Source organism: Staurois parvus, unplaced genomic scaffold (assembly GCF_062004578.1).
Source record: "Staurois parvus isolate SC_StPar_1 unplaced genomic scaffold, SC_StPar_1.0 ptg000735l, whole genome shotgun sequence".
In the NCBI taxonomy this organism is placed as follows: Eukaryota; Metazoa; Chordata; class Amphibia; order Anura; family Ranidae; genus Staurois; species Staurois parvus.
Window position 1 is genome coordinate 1,541,902 of NW_028318531.1, and position 14,426 is coordinate 1,556,327.

At 42.0% G+C, this 14,426-nt stretch overlaps 1 protein-coding gene across 4 annotated transcripts in view; it reads left to right on the forward strand.

Moving 5' to 3' along the window:
- The window catches only part of THSD7B (thrombospondin type 1 domain containing 7B), an 805,377-nt gene that overhangs the window by 443,885 nt on the left and 347,066 nt on the right, over window positions 1-14,426 (forward strand). For all 4 annotated transcript variants that reach the window (XM_089654059.1, XM_089654060.1, XM_089654057.1 and 1 more), the window contains one exon: window positions 4,050-4,153. In XM_089654059.1, the coding sequence (XP_089510185.1) occupies window positions 4,050-4,153 (104 nt within the window). The remainder of the gene's footprint in view (window positions 1-4,049; window positions 4,154-14,426) is intronic.

Sequence of the window (14,426 nt, forward strand, 5' to 3'; positions counted from 1 at the left end):
CCACTGCCACTAGGACTGAAAATGATGGGGTATCCAGAATTTAGAGCTGTCAACAGAACAGGAACAAAGGGGAAATATTCCTAAGAGGATGCTTCTTCAGGTACAACTGTCTAAAAGGGGATATCCCTTTCTTTGGAGAATCTTTCTTTTAATTCTCATGGTGCTTTCTGGGCATGAAATGACGGAAATCTCCACTATGGAAGAAAGATGATGAAAAAACTGACATGAGTTTTAAACAATTACAAACCTTATCCAAAACAATATAAAATGAACCGTTTGGGCTTTAGGAACATCAAGGAGACATTAGCAGCCTAAAATAGCTTCCAGAGACACTTTTTTGTATAATTAAAGATGAATTCCAGGTATAGAGATTCTTACATTGTTACTTTGGTCCAGCTTGGACCAATGTAACTATGAATACACCACATCTGTGGGCTCCCTCTACAACCTGGAAATCAGTGAAATAGAAACAGCTACTCCACTGATCTCCAATAGCTTCTGGGTCCTGTGCTGAGTGGCTGCCCTGCTGCCTTGTGAACACAGGAGGTTAGCCACTGGGCTGGGCAAAGCAATCTTTGATTGTACGAAGTGGACAGGTGGGTTGGTGATGTCAGGATCTCAACCTAGCCCAATCAGAGAATGCTACAGGAGGTCACCTGATGTACAGGGGTGCTATTCAGAGAATGCTTTGCGTTCATTGATAAAGTGCAAAGCATTCTCTGAATGGCATCCCTGTCCATCAGACGACCTCCTGTATTCACAATGCAGCAGGGCAGCCATTCGGCACAGGACAATGAAGCTAGTGGAGATCACTGGAGTAGCAGTGCCAACTACAGTGATTTCCAGCTTCCACAGGGATCCTACAGGTATGGTACAGTATATGCATAGTTACATTGGTCCAAGATATCCATATCTGGCATTTTTTCTAAGCCCATTATACACTGCCAATTTAAACAGGAGCCAATTAACCTACCAGCATGTCTTTGGAGTGTGGGAGGAAACTGACAAAAGCACAAGAAAACTCCATGCAGGTGGTGTTCTGGTTGGAACTTGAACCAAGGACCCTAGTACTGCAAGTACAATCCACTCAACAGCTGTGCGTCTTTACTATTTCTTCTTAAAATGCAAGTCTATGTTTCAGCTAAAAAATCTGTACTCTATGGGTTTGATTTACTAAAACAAGTGCAAAATCTGGTGCAGCTGTGCATTGTACCCTATGATCTTCTAACGTCAGCTTGTTCAAGTAAGCTTTGACAAAAGAAACTGGAAGCTGATTGGCTTCTATGCAGAGTTGCACCAGATTTTGCACGCTCCAGTTTTAGTAAATCCCCCTCCCATGTGTAGCTCATATATTAAGGCTGATTTACTAAAGAAGTTGAGATTCTTTACTGAAAATTTTGTATTCATTTCAGTCATCCAGTCGTGAAAAAACAACGTTAATTTCCTTTTCACATGATTGAACTGAATAGTTACACAATTTGTTTCAATAAAGATTCTAAACAGATTACCTTCATTATCGCAAAACATTTAGGCAGACTAATTGAAATGGCTAATTTACCCTGCTTCTTATGGTCATCTATAAATCTGTGCATTAATGCAATATAAAAAATATGCAAGAGAAAGTATTTATATATGTGAAAAGTGGGCTGAAAATTCTTCATGGTGACCACTTAGAATTTGCTATACTTTGCTATGCTCTTTAAAATACCAGTTATTTACAGTCATGGGCAAAAATATTGACACCCCTGCATTTCTGTCAGATAATGCACCACTTCACCAATAAAAATGTTGCAATTACAAATGTTTAGGCATTCTCATGTTTATTTCTTTTGTTTATATTGGTATGAAACAAAAAAGTGGAGAAACAAAAACCCAAATCTGACACATTCCACACAAAATCCTAAAAATCGAAAATAGAAAAACTTAAGAAAATTGTTGCCACCTTCCCAAAATTGTAAGAAATAATTGCATTCCAAGTTTGTGATGCTCTTGTAATTTGTAATTAAACTCACGTATATCAATTAACAGGTGCTGACAATATAGAAATCACACCAGCAACCAGTTAAAATGGTGATAAATTGACTCAAGCTTTCTGTTGTGTGTCTCTGTGTGCCACACGGAGCAGGAAGAAGAGATAGCGCAGCAAAGATTTGTCTGAGAATTTGAGAACAAAAATTATGGGAAAGCATGGACACTCTCAAGGTTACAAGTCCATCTTCAGAAATCCTAATGTTCCTGTGTCCAATGTGCACAACATTGTCAATAAGTTTACAGCCCATGGCCCTGTAGCTAATCTTTCTGGACATGAACCTATGGACATTTATAGGTAAAGTTGATCCAAGGAAAATCCAAACTGCCTCTTCAGGGGATCAGGAAGGATTTTTTTCCCCTGCAGGAGCAAATTGGATCATGCTTTGCTGGGGTTTTTTTTGCCTTCCTCTGGATCAACTGTGGGTGTAGGATTATAACTTTTTTTTTTATATGGTTTTTATATGGTTGAACTGGATGGATTTTGTCTTTTTTCAGCCAGACTAACTAAAAAAAGAATTACAACAGAGGATTTTTCGAATGGTGGCTACAGAAACTCAATCAATTTCCAGACAAATTCAAGCTGACCTTCAGGCACATGGTACAACTGTGTCAGCTTGCACTATACGTTGCCATCTGAATAAAAAGGGGCGCTATGGTAGGAGACCCAGGAGGACCCTACTGCTGACACAGAAACATAAAAAAGCCAAATTGGAGTTTGCCAAAACGTACCTGAGGAAGCCAAAATCCTTTTGGGAGAATGTGCCGTGGACAGATTAAATAAAATTATAGCTTTTTGGTAAAGCCCATCATTCTACTGTTTTCAGAAAAAGAAATGAGGCCTTTAAAGAAAGGAATAAAGCCTCTACAGTCAAACATGGTGGAGGTTCACTGTTGTGTTGGGGTTGCTTTGCTGCTTCAGGCACTGGATGTCTCGACAGTGTGCATGGCATTATGAAATCTGAAAACTACCAAAGAATTCTAGGGTGCAATGTAGGGCCTAGTGTCAGAAATTGGGTCTCCATCAGAGTTCATGGGTCTTACAGCAGGACAATGACCCAAAGCACATGTCAAAAAACTCCCAGAAATGGTTTCAAAGCACTGGAGAGGTGGAGAGGACTGAACTGGCCATCAATGAGTTCAGTCCTCAATCCCATAGAGCATCTGTGGAGAGATCTCAAAACAGCAATTGGGAAAAGAAAGCCCTTCCAATCTGAGAGACCTGGAGCAGTTGGCGAAAGAAGAGTGGTCCAAAATTCCAGTAGAGAGGTGTAAGAAACTCATTAATGATTACAGGAAGCAATTGATTTCAGTTATTTTTTCCAAGCGGTGTGCTACCAAATGTTAAATTGAGGGTGACAATAATTTTTCCAGTCCATTGTTGAGGCTTTGCGTGGAATGTGTCAGATTTGGCTTTTTGTTTCTCCACTTTTTTGTCTCATACCAATACAAACAAAAGAAATAAACATGAGAATGCCTAAACATTTGTAAGTGCAAAACATTTCTTGGTGCATTATCTGACAGAAATGCAGGGGTGCCAATAGTTTTGGCCATGACTGTAACTTTTAGGGATGGACTGACCCTTTAAGTGATATAAGATAATGGAAATCTGAATTTGTAGAACTTATTAGCATTGCATATTCTAATAAAGAAATTCTGGATGTCTAAATTACTTGGGAAAAACAGCCTCAATATGTCTTCACTACATTAACGTCACCATAGATGGAAAAATCAACTTTACACCCAGCAGGGAGAGAGCAATAATACCATATTTTGGAAAATGAATGACAAGAAAAATGTAATTAACTTTCGATCTTCAGCACTGCAAAATCTATTTCTCCCGCACGCATGCAGCTGGTTTATTTTTCACAATTAAATGAGAATTAGCCACGCTGCCTTAGCGGTGAATGTCCACCGATTTGATGAGAATTCATTTCCCAATCTGCAAGTCAATCAGGAGGAAAACACAATTACATGTCTGCACACCTGTTCTCACAGACCTGCCTTGTAATGATTCACAGGTGGAAACCTCAAGACTGGAGTCAGTGCGTCCTTGTACCAGACTACGTGAGACAGGGCATAGCGGGGGGCACCGAATCCTGCGGGCCGGGGATACAATTCAGAGGTAAGCCGCACTTCTAAAATGTTCAATACCAAATTGACTTCGTGCATGAGAATATTGCCGAACAAATTAGTCTGAGAAAGAGATGGTGGAAGCCTGGGAAGACAAAAAATTATTTGTAGTTTAAAACTGGATTCAGCTAGGAAATAAAGCAAAAAAAAAAATTGGGTTATTCATTTAAAAGAACCAAAAATAACCCAGGAAAGTCAGAATATTTTCTTTTTTTCATATTTGGTTATAGACATAAAAAAGACAGATATCCATCAAGTACATCCCTCCACAGCTCTGATCCTCCTCTCTAAAGCTCACCTCTCTTTCCTCCATCCCTTTCCCTCTCTTTGTAACCCCTCACTTCCACTCTTGTTCATCCTCTCCTCCCTTCTCCAACCCTCTCTCCTCTTCTCCCTTGCCAACTCACTCTCATCTTCTTCCTTCTCCAGTTCTCTATAGTCTTCTCCATTTGCCAACCATCGTTCCTCCTCTCCCTTCTCTAATTTTCTCTCCTCTTCTCCTTTCTCTGACCCTCTCTGCTGTTCTCCCTTCTCCAATTCACTTTCCTCTTCTCCCTTCGCCAACCCTCTCTCATCTTCTTCCTTCCCCAGTTTCCTCTAGTCTTCACTCGTCAACCATCTTTCCTCTTCTCCCTCTCCAATTCTCCCTCTTCTTCTCCCTTTACCAACCCTCTTTCCTTTTCTCCCTTCTCCAGTTCTCTCTAGTCTTTTCCATTCTCCAACCATCTCTCCTCTGCTCCCTTCTCCAACCCCTTCTCCTCTTCTCCAATTCTCTCTCTTCTTTCCTCTTGGCCTTCTGGCTTCTCCTCACTTTTACTGATTTGGCTTTCTCCAATTCTCTCTCTCCTTGTCCTCTTGGCCTTTACTCTTCTCCTCGCTTTTACTGATTTCTTCCACTCTCCTTTCCTACCTTCTCTTACCTCCCTCTCCTTCCCGCCTCTCAAACTCTCTCCACTCTTTCCTCCCTCCTTTGCCCTCTTCTACCTTTCCTCTGCTCTCCTCTTATCTAATATTCTTTCTTTCATTGTCCTTTTTTCCTATCCTCCACTCTCTCTTTTTACATCCCTCTCTTCTCTTCTTACTCTTTCATCTCCAATCCTTTCTCCTCTTCTCTTTTTCTCCCCAATCTGATTCTCTCCTCTCTTTCCTCCCTCCTTTGTCCTCTCTTTCCCTTTCTCTGTTCCTACCTCCTTTCATTTATTGCATTCTTATTTTCCCTCTCTTCTACTCTCATTTTACCTCCATCGCCTCTCCTTCCCTCTCTAGTCTCAAACCTTTTCTCCTCTCTTCTCTCCTCCCCTTTTCTGTTATCTCCCTTCCTCCAATCTCATCTCTTCTCCTGTCTCCCTTTCATTTCTTTCATTCTTATTTTCCCTCTCTTCTACTCTCTTTTTACCTCCAACTCCTCTCTTTTCCTCTCTAATCTCATACCTTTTCTCCTCTCTTCTCTCCTCCCCTTTCCTGTTATCTCCCTTCCTCAAATCTGATCTCTTCTCCTGTCTCCTCCTTCTTTGCCGCATGCCTCTCCTCACTTCGATCTTATTTTTTCCCTCCCATCTCCCCCTACTCATCCCTTCCCCCACTCCCTGCTGTCCAAAGTGCCCCTGGTAAACTACAACCTCAGCACCCATCCAGACAAGAAGGGAAGGTAATTTCCCGTGTGGACACAGCATGAAAAACCAACAAAGGTCCCAACTTTTCCAAATTTATTGAAAACAAAATAAGTGTATTTTGGAGTTGGACTTGAAATAGAGAATTTCTTGGCTGGAGTGTACTTTTAACTTATAGAATATGGCTACAAGGATAATTATTCGCTAGATCCTCGGAGATGTCACAATGTGCAGTACATGACTCATTTCCATGTGTTATATTTCGGCTTGGCTCATCCCTAAACTGTCATAAAAAGGTAATTGGATGACCGAAGTGATATTCTTACAGCTATTAAAATGTATCTACATATAGAAAGGAGAGGGTTCCTTCTGGAGTCCTCAATATGTCCAAAAGCTCACAACAAAGCTGCTTGTTGGAGGCAATGTTTAGTGTGCTGGCAGGTGAGACAGAGGTTCTTTCTTTATTCAGTTGTCTAAATGCAGTAGCTGTCTTCCGTCTGCACTTTTGTACATGTTGGGGGTGGTTTGGGTGATCTATTAATTTTATATTTCAAGGGAAAAGGATACTTGTGTAAATTGCCCTGTCTTAAGTATCCCAAAATAACTGTAACCTTACTCAAATAATGAAATGGATACAAATTATAATTGGAAAGGGGCAAGGCTACAACATTATTAAAGTGTAAGCCCATCCAAACCTTTTTCTTTTAATTTTGGATAGTGTGGGGAAGATTTAGAATACCTGCCAGGGTTTATCTGATAACATTTGTCCATTAGATTTCCTATACCAGTCACAAAGGTTTCATCAAACACTAAGTGACAAAGTATCTCATATAGGGACTCAAATAACAATATGAGATGATAGTGATTTCAGTCTCCAGGTCCAGGTAGCAGTTAATAGGGGTTCTAATCCTTCCCCACTCTATCCCCAACCTATCCAAAAGTAAGAAACAAAAACATTGGCTATGCAAAACTGAGAAACAATAGCTGGAACAATATATATATGAACGATACATATATATCTGGACCTATTATTAATTTTGGGACAACTTCTGCTCATGTGTTTTGCTCATCAACAGCTTACATTAAGTTACCCAGGTTTTTGCAAGTTTACTCTAAGCATATTTTATTTCCGCATCGTTTTGTGAAAATGCACAGCAGTCCATTTAACATGATTTCCTATGGGACAGGTTCACATCTGTACGTTTTCACCAGGTGCGTTTTTTGGAAAGGGTCAGGGACTTTTTTAAACACAAAATGTTACGTTTTTGGTTCTATAGACCTCAACGAAGACACTGCTGAAAAGCACGTAGGGCGCTTTTGATGCATTTTTTATGCGTTTTGCATTTCAATCTGCCCAGCAACAAGTAAAAAAAAACAAAAATGCAAAATGCATCAAAAACCCTTCAAAAACGCATGTGGAAAAACGCAAAACACACTGCAGAAATGGATCAAATTGCATAGGCATGAACCTAGCCTAAAACAACACCCACCTTTTTTAATATATTTGCGATCTTTTAATACACTATATGGTCAGTGATTACACTATCACACTTACCTATATGGCCACAAGTATGTGAACACCCCTCCAAATGAGGTGTTTCCAGTGGATGGTCCTACTGATGCTACAGCATACAAAGATATTTTAGACAATTGAGCAGTTAAAAACCTGTGATAATCGTTTGTCTACTCCATCATGAATATGCTCCTGTGTACAGTTGCAAGAAAAAGTATGTGAACCCCTTGGGATTACGTGGAGTTTTGCATGAATTGGGCATAAAATGTGCTCTGAACGTCATCTAAGTCACAACAATAGAAGAACACAGTCTTCTGAACATAATACTACACAAACATTAGATGTTGCCATGGTTTAATTTCACATAACATGTAAACATTCACAGTGCAGGGAGGACAGCAATGGCTTCCTCCATGGTGTCTTCCCATGTACTCCATTCTTGTTTAATGTTTTCCTTATTGTAGATGTGTCAACAAAAATGTTAGCATGTGCCAGAGATTTCTGTAGGTCTTTAGCTGACACTCTGGGATTCTTCTTTACCTCATGCAGCATTCTGCGCTGTGCTCTTGCAGTCATTTTTACAGGACGACCACGCCTAGGGAGAGTAGCAACAGTGCTAAACTTTCTCCATTTGTAGACAGTCTGTCTTACCATGGACACATGAACATCAAGGCTTTTGGAGATACTTTTGTAACCCTTTCCAGCTTCATGCAAGTCAACAATTCTTGATCGTAGGTCTTCTGAGAGCTCTTTTCTGCGAGGCATGGTTCACATCAGACAGTGCTTCTTGAAACCAGTAATCCCAAAACAGGTGTGTGTTTTTTAAGGGCAGGACAGCTGTCAGCAACACATCCAATATCATCACACTGATTGGAGTCAAGGTTGGCTCACTCCTGGCTCCAATTAGCTCTGGGAGAAGTCATTAAGCTAGGGCCTCACATACTTTTTCCTCCCTGCACTGTGAATGTTTACATGTTATGTGCAATTAAACCATGGCAACATCTAATGTTTGTGTAGTTGTCAAGGTCCTACCTTTTCCCTGAGGTTATGTTACTCCATGTGCTGGCGTCCATCTTGGATTCTGCTGTGCATGATGGGAGTCCTTTTTATGCCTTCAGGTCTCTGAGGTCCACCCCCCAGAGGGGCGTGGCTGATGACATATAAGCCTGTGGCCCGCACATGCTCTTTGCACTTGTGTCTTGTGTCTCTGTGTTACTATTACTCTGTTCTGACTCTCGTGACTCTCCTGGTATTCTGATTCGGCTTGTGACTTGACTATTATTTGTATTCTCCTTTGATCTGACCCTCTGTTGCTGAACCCGGCTTGTGACCTGTGATTCTTGTCTGCTGTCCTGTACTGTTTTGTCCTGTTGTTGTTGACCCCGGCTTGTCTGACTACTCTTTTGTTTCTTCCACCAGCTACACGCCATTGGCGGCGGCCATTACCGCAGCTGAGGTGTCTCGGGGGCCGCGACCTGGTTCCTGGCTGCGTCAAGTCCATCCCCACCATCAGGGGCTCTGGTGAAGGGCAGCCTGGGACTTAGACTCCGCGCCCTGAGGGTAGTGGTTGTCGTCAGCCAGTGCGTTACATTGTTAGGCCTGCCTGTCCGTTCCTCGGCTCCTGCCCTGACAGTAGTATTATGTTCAGCAGACTGTGTTCTTCTATTGTTGTGACTTAGATGACATTCAGAGCACATTTTATGCCCAATTCATGCAAAACTCCACGTAATCCCAAGGGGTTCACATACTTTTTCTTGCAACTGTATAAAGCCAAATGTAGTTATTTATGATACATTTGGTTAGAAGAAACTTGAGTTGTCTGTACAGAGCCCTGACCTCAACACCAAACACCTTTGGCATGAACTGGAATGTTGATTGTGAGCCCGGTCTTCTCATCCAGGATCTGACCTCACTAATGATCTTTTAGCTGATTGGCCACAAATTCCCACAGACATTCTCCAAAATCTTGTAGAAAGCTTTCACAGAAGAGTGGAGGATGTTATAACCACAAAGAGAGGGCATGGTCATGGTTTTGGAACAGGATTTCCAACAGGTTTGGATGGCCATATGGTGCATATTTAGTTCTGCTAAGCTTCCAAAATCATAAGGGTGGTCAGAGACAGGTAGATGTCCTATTGGAAGCCACAGTGGTCTTCTCTTAGACTTAGCTGGCATGTGTTAATGGATCTCAAGCAGTGAAATGTTTGTTCTTTTCCCCTACATAAAATAGGTCATTTAGCATCTGATCACACAGATGTTTTTCAACAAGTTCAAATATCTTTACATGCAATAAGAGGACAGTAGTTCACTTTATGGGTGTTGCTTGGGCTGATTGCTTCAAGGTATGCTTAAGCTTTTTACATTACTTATGAAGCATGGTTCCATTGGCCCTTTAACCCATTTCACACCAAAAGACCTCTTACTAGTTCACTTTTATGCTGCAGAGCTCCTCGAACCATTGGCAGAATGGATTTTCCAGTAATCTTCAATCTCTATTAATAGATCTGAATTATTTAACAAGCCTTTTTACATAATGTTTCTATTTCTATTTGACCTTTAACTAATAAACACATTAAAAATGAAAAACTGCAAGGAAAATAAAAATTAAAGCACAATTAGAAAAACATGTATTCAACAGAAACTGCGACACCACACATTCTTGTAAGCCAGACATTCGTTTTCACAGTTGCTTTGTTGGCTCTTCATAAAATATGCACAAAAGTATGTTTCAGCCTGTTTGGAGACTTTTCTGTGCTGGCTGTTGTTCAATCAGGCATAGATCATTGAATTCTCGCTCAAGCGACACCTGGGAGACACAATGACTACTGACATGTCCTCTGCATTAACACTTGCCTCCTAGAACTAAGTCCAGACAACATTAAACTGCAGCATTTATACATTAAGAGGTGGAAAAACAAAGCTGGCTAGGACACCATCTGATGCTTAAAGTGATGAGAGAGTGCAATTACTGCCACGTTACTTTCACGGTTGTTGGTTCAACAAAACAATTTTGCTGCATAGTTCGCACTTACAGATTTCCCCCCGGCTACAGACCTCAGAGGTGAGAGGGCAAAATGGAGTCAAATCACAATACAGAACAATGCCGAGCTCAAACTTTAAGACTATGGAGGACAGTTTGCACTGCTAATAATGAAAAAACGTGAATTAATTAGTGAAAACACTGTGTGTGTGAATCACCCTTCAGTGCCACAAAAAGTTGCAAACCAGTGTGCACTTCTACTTAAAGTAAGGGTACCCTTACCAACACTCCAAATAACACATGCTTATAGTGATCCAACAGCTTTCCCAGGAATAAGTAATCTCCACAATCCTCCCTGGATTCCTTAACCTCAATGATCCCAATGACTCCAGGCTCTTCACTCCATCCAGAGATAAAATATGAGGGACATAATATAATACCGCCAATCATATAATAATATGACCTTTATTCATACTGCTTACATCAAAAAGCCTTTAAAATCACTTGTTTATAGTACATAAGCCGATGACGAAACGCGTCAAGGGAAGTGACGTCAAGACGCACACAGGAACCGGAAGTTGACCAGTGGCCATTTTGGAGAAGGGAAACAATCGCATTTGGAGTACTTGGACGTTTTTCCTGGATGGCTGTGAGGTCTATGTACTATAAACAAGTGATTTTAAAGGCTTTTTGATGTAAGCAGTATGAATAAAGGTCATATTATTATATGATTGGCGGTATTACACTATTATGTCCCTCATATTTTATCTCTGGATGGAGTGAAGCGCCTTGAGTCATTGGGATCATTGAGGTTAAGGAATCCAGGGAGGATTGTGGAGATTACCTATTCCTGGGAAAGCTGTTGGATCAGTATAAGCATGTGTTATTTGGAGTGTTGGTAAGGGTACCCTTACTTTAAGTAGAAGTGCACACTGGTTTGCAACTTTTTGTGGCACTGAAGGGTGATTCACACACACAGTGTTTTCACTGATTAATTCACGTTTTTTCACGTTTTTTTATTTTTTTCACATTTGTTCACTGTACGAAGTGCGGGGGATGAATTGAATTTATGTTGTATGAAGGATAATGCACTATGTGATATTTTTCTTTTTTTGAGTTTGCACTGCTAGTTGGAAACTTAAAACCTAGTCCTGGCCTCTTCATCTTCCATCATGGATTTTTGAAGTTTTTGAAATGTGACTGTAATCGAACAGCCAACAAAGTGATGTAATAAAAGGTTTAATAATATATATAAACAGTGCAGCGCTAAACATGAAATAAATGCATAACCATATATATACCGTATTTTTCGCTCCATAAGACGCACTTTTTTCCCCCAAAAAAAGGGGGGGAAATGACAGTGCGTCTTATGGAGCGAACATAAAGCGGCCGGTCCGGTATTTCTGCCGCCACCATGTCAGAATACCGGGCCGGCCGCTCAGCTGTTCTCTCCTACCAGGGCCTTACCTGTTCCACGCTCCAGCGCTGCACAGTCTTCCCGCGCTGGCTTCTGTGACAGCCGGGTGCCCACTGCGCATGTGCGGCGCTTTGTGAATGATCCGGTGTCTTCTGGGACACATGACAGGTCCCAGAAGGCTCCGGGCCATTAACAAAGTGCAGCGCTTCACGCGCATGCGCAGTGGGCACCCGGCTGTCACAGAAGCCGGCCCGGGAAGAAGAGGGAAGGACAACTCCACGGAAGTGGGAGCGGGTACCTGTCAAATTCAGGTACCCGCTCCCCCTCCCTCCGCAAAGGTCAGCAGTCTCTGGTCATTCCCTGCACTGTGTCCGCAGTCTCTGGTCATTCCCTGCACTGTCTACAGTCTCTGGTCATTCCCTGCGCTGTCTACAGTCTCTGGTCATCCCCTGCGCTGTCTACAGTCTCTGGTCATTCCCTGCACTGTCTACAGTCTCTGGTCATCCCCTGCACTGTCTGCAGTCTCTGGTCATTCCCTGCACTGTCTGCAGTCTCTGGTCATTCCCGGCACTGTCTGCAGTCTCTGGTCATTCCCTGCACTGTGTCCGCAGTCTCTGGTCATCTCCTGCACTGTGTCCGCAGTCTCTGGTCATTCCCTGTACTGTGTCCGCAGTCTTTGGTCATCCCCTGTACTGTGTCCGCAGTATCTGGTCATTCCCTGTACTGTGTCCGCAGTCTCTGGTCATCTCCTGTACTGTGTCCGCAGTCTCTGGTCATCCCCTGTACTGTGTCCGCAGTCTCTGGTCATTCCCTGTACTATGTCCGCAGTCTCTGGTCATCTCCTGTACTGTGTCCGCAGTCTCTGGTCATCTCATGTACTATGTCCGCAGTCTCTGGTCATCCCCTGTACTATGTCTGCAGTCTCTGGTCATCCCCTGTACTCTGTCTGCAGTCCATTGGTTCAGAATATTTTTTTTTCTTGTTTTTCGCCTCTAAAACCTAGGTGCGTCTTATGGTCAGGTGCGTCTTATGGAGCAAAAAAAGTCCAGATACGGTGATCCAAACACAATATTCATGCAGGTGATGCTAGGTGATCACACTGTGCAAATCTTTAGGTGGCTAAAGTGGCCCCTCACCTTCTTAAATCGAACCAAAAGGGTCAGCTCGCTTTGGATTTAAACCCCTCTGATAAGTAACAGGATCCTCTCCAGAGTCCTCCAATCCCTACATGTACCCCTTAGTCAGCAACCTCCTCTCCGGATCATATACAAATAAAGAGCTTCTATAGTGTAAAACCACAATTTATTTGAATAAAAACAATATAAAAAGTGCCCACTCACATGTATATTCTCCTTTCACATGGCTCTATACCTCATGCTATAAATGCATTGCATGGGTATTAATACAGGGATTTCAAATATGGCCCCCACGCCGGAAGTGACGTCACCGCGCACCCAGAAATCCTCCTCTCGTACCGACGCGTTGCGTCACGCTAGACACGTGACTTCCTCAGGGTCAAAATAAAAGGTTTGTTCCAGAAAGATATGGGCACCAGTTCGGGCTTTATAACCCACATTGCCCTTCTCTTTGTCTTTAAAGGTCACATTTGAAGGATTCTTTATACTTGAGTACCCCAGAAACCTATGTAGCAGAATATACAACTTGGGTAGCGTGGCTTTAGCCTCCTAAGCTGTGCTTAACAAAAGGATCAGCTATCCAGGCTAGCAATGCAAAGAGTTTCAGAGAGCAGCCAATAAATTGTCATGAATCAGAACTAGTCAAGTGTAGAAATGTGCCAGAGGGTGAAATGGGAGGGTATGGGGGTGTAGCCATGGGTCATTTAAAGGAGCCATTTTCAACCATGGTGCCTAGACACCTTGGGGTGCTTTCTGGGTTCATCAGGGGTGCCTTGCCAAAATGCCTGAAAGTTGCCCAAAAAAATGTGTACAAGCCAGTGGGTGGATCACACTTTGTTACGCAAAACCACAGATTATTATTGTGCAACATTACATTGGGCATTGTGCAGGCCACGTGCCAGAATCCTAATACTTCTGAGGTAATTGGTTAATAAGAAGGATATTGGGCATCTTCACAGTATCCTTTTTTGACAGTTCACCCCTCTCTATCAGCACTGGGGTCCCGTTAGGTATTTGTTTAATTTTTTACATATTAGAATAGGGTGCCTCAAGATCGTCCATAATTTTAAAGGTTTCATTGTCTGGAAAAAAGTTGAGAAATACCGATTTAAAGCATGTAGGACATTAGGATATACAGTCAGGTCCATAAATATTGGGACATCGACACAATTCTAACATTTTTGGCTCTATACACCACCACAATGGATTTGAAATGAAACAAACAAGATGTGCTTTAACTGCAGACTGTCAGCTTTAATTTGAGGGTATTTACATCCAAATCAGGTGTAGGAATTACAACAGTTTGTATATGTGCTTCCCACTTTTTAAGGGACCAAAAGTAATGGGACAGAATAATAAACATAAATCAAACTTTCACTTTTTAATACTTGGTTGCAAATCCTTTGCAGTCAATTACAGCCTGAAGTCTGGAACGCATAGACATCACTAGACGCTGGGTTTCATCCCTGGTGATGCTCTGCCAGGCCTCTACTGCAACTGTCTTCAGTTCCTGCTTGTTCTTGGGGCATTTTCCCTTCAGTTTTGTCTTCAGCAAGGGAAATGCATGCTCAATCGGATTCAGGTCAGGTGATTGACTTGGCCATTGCAT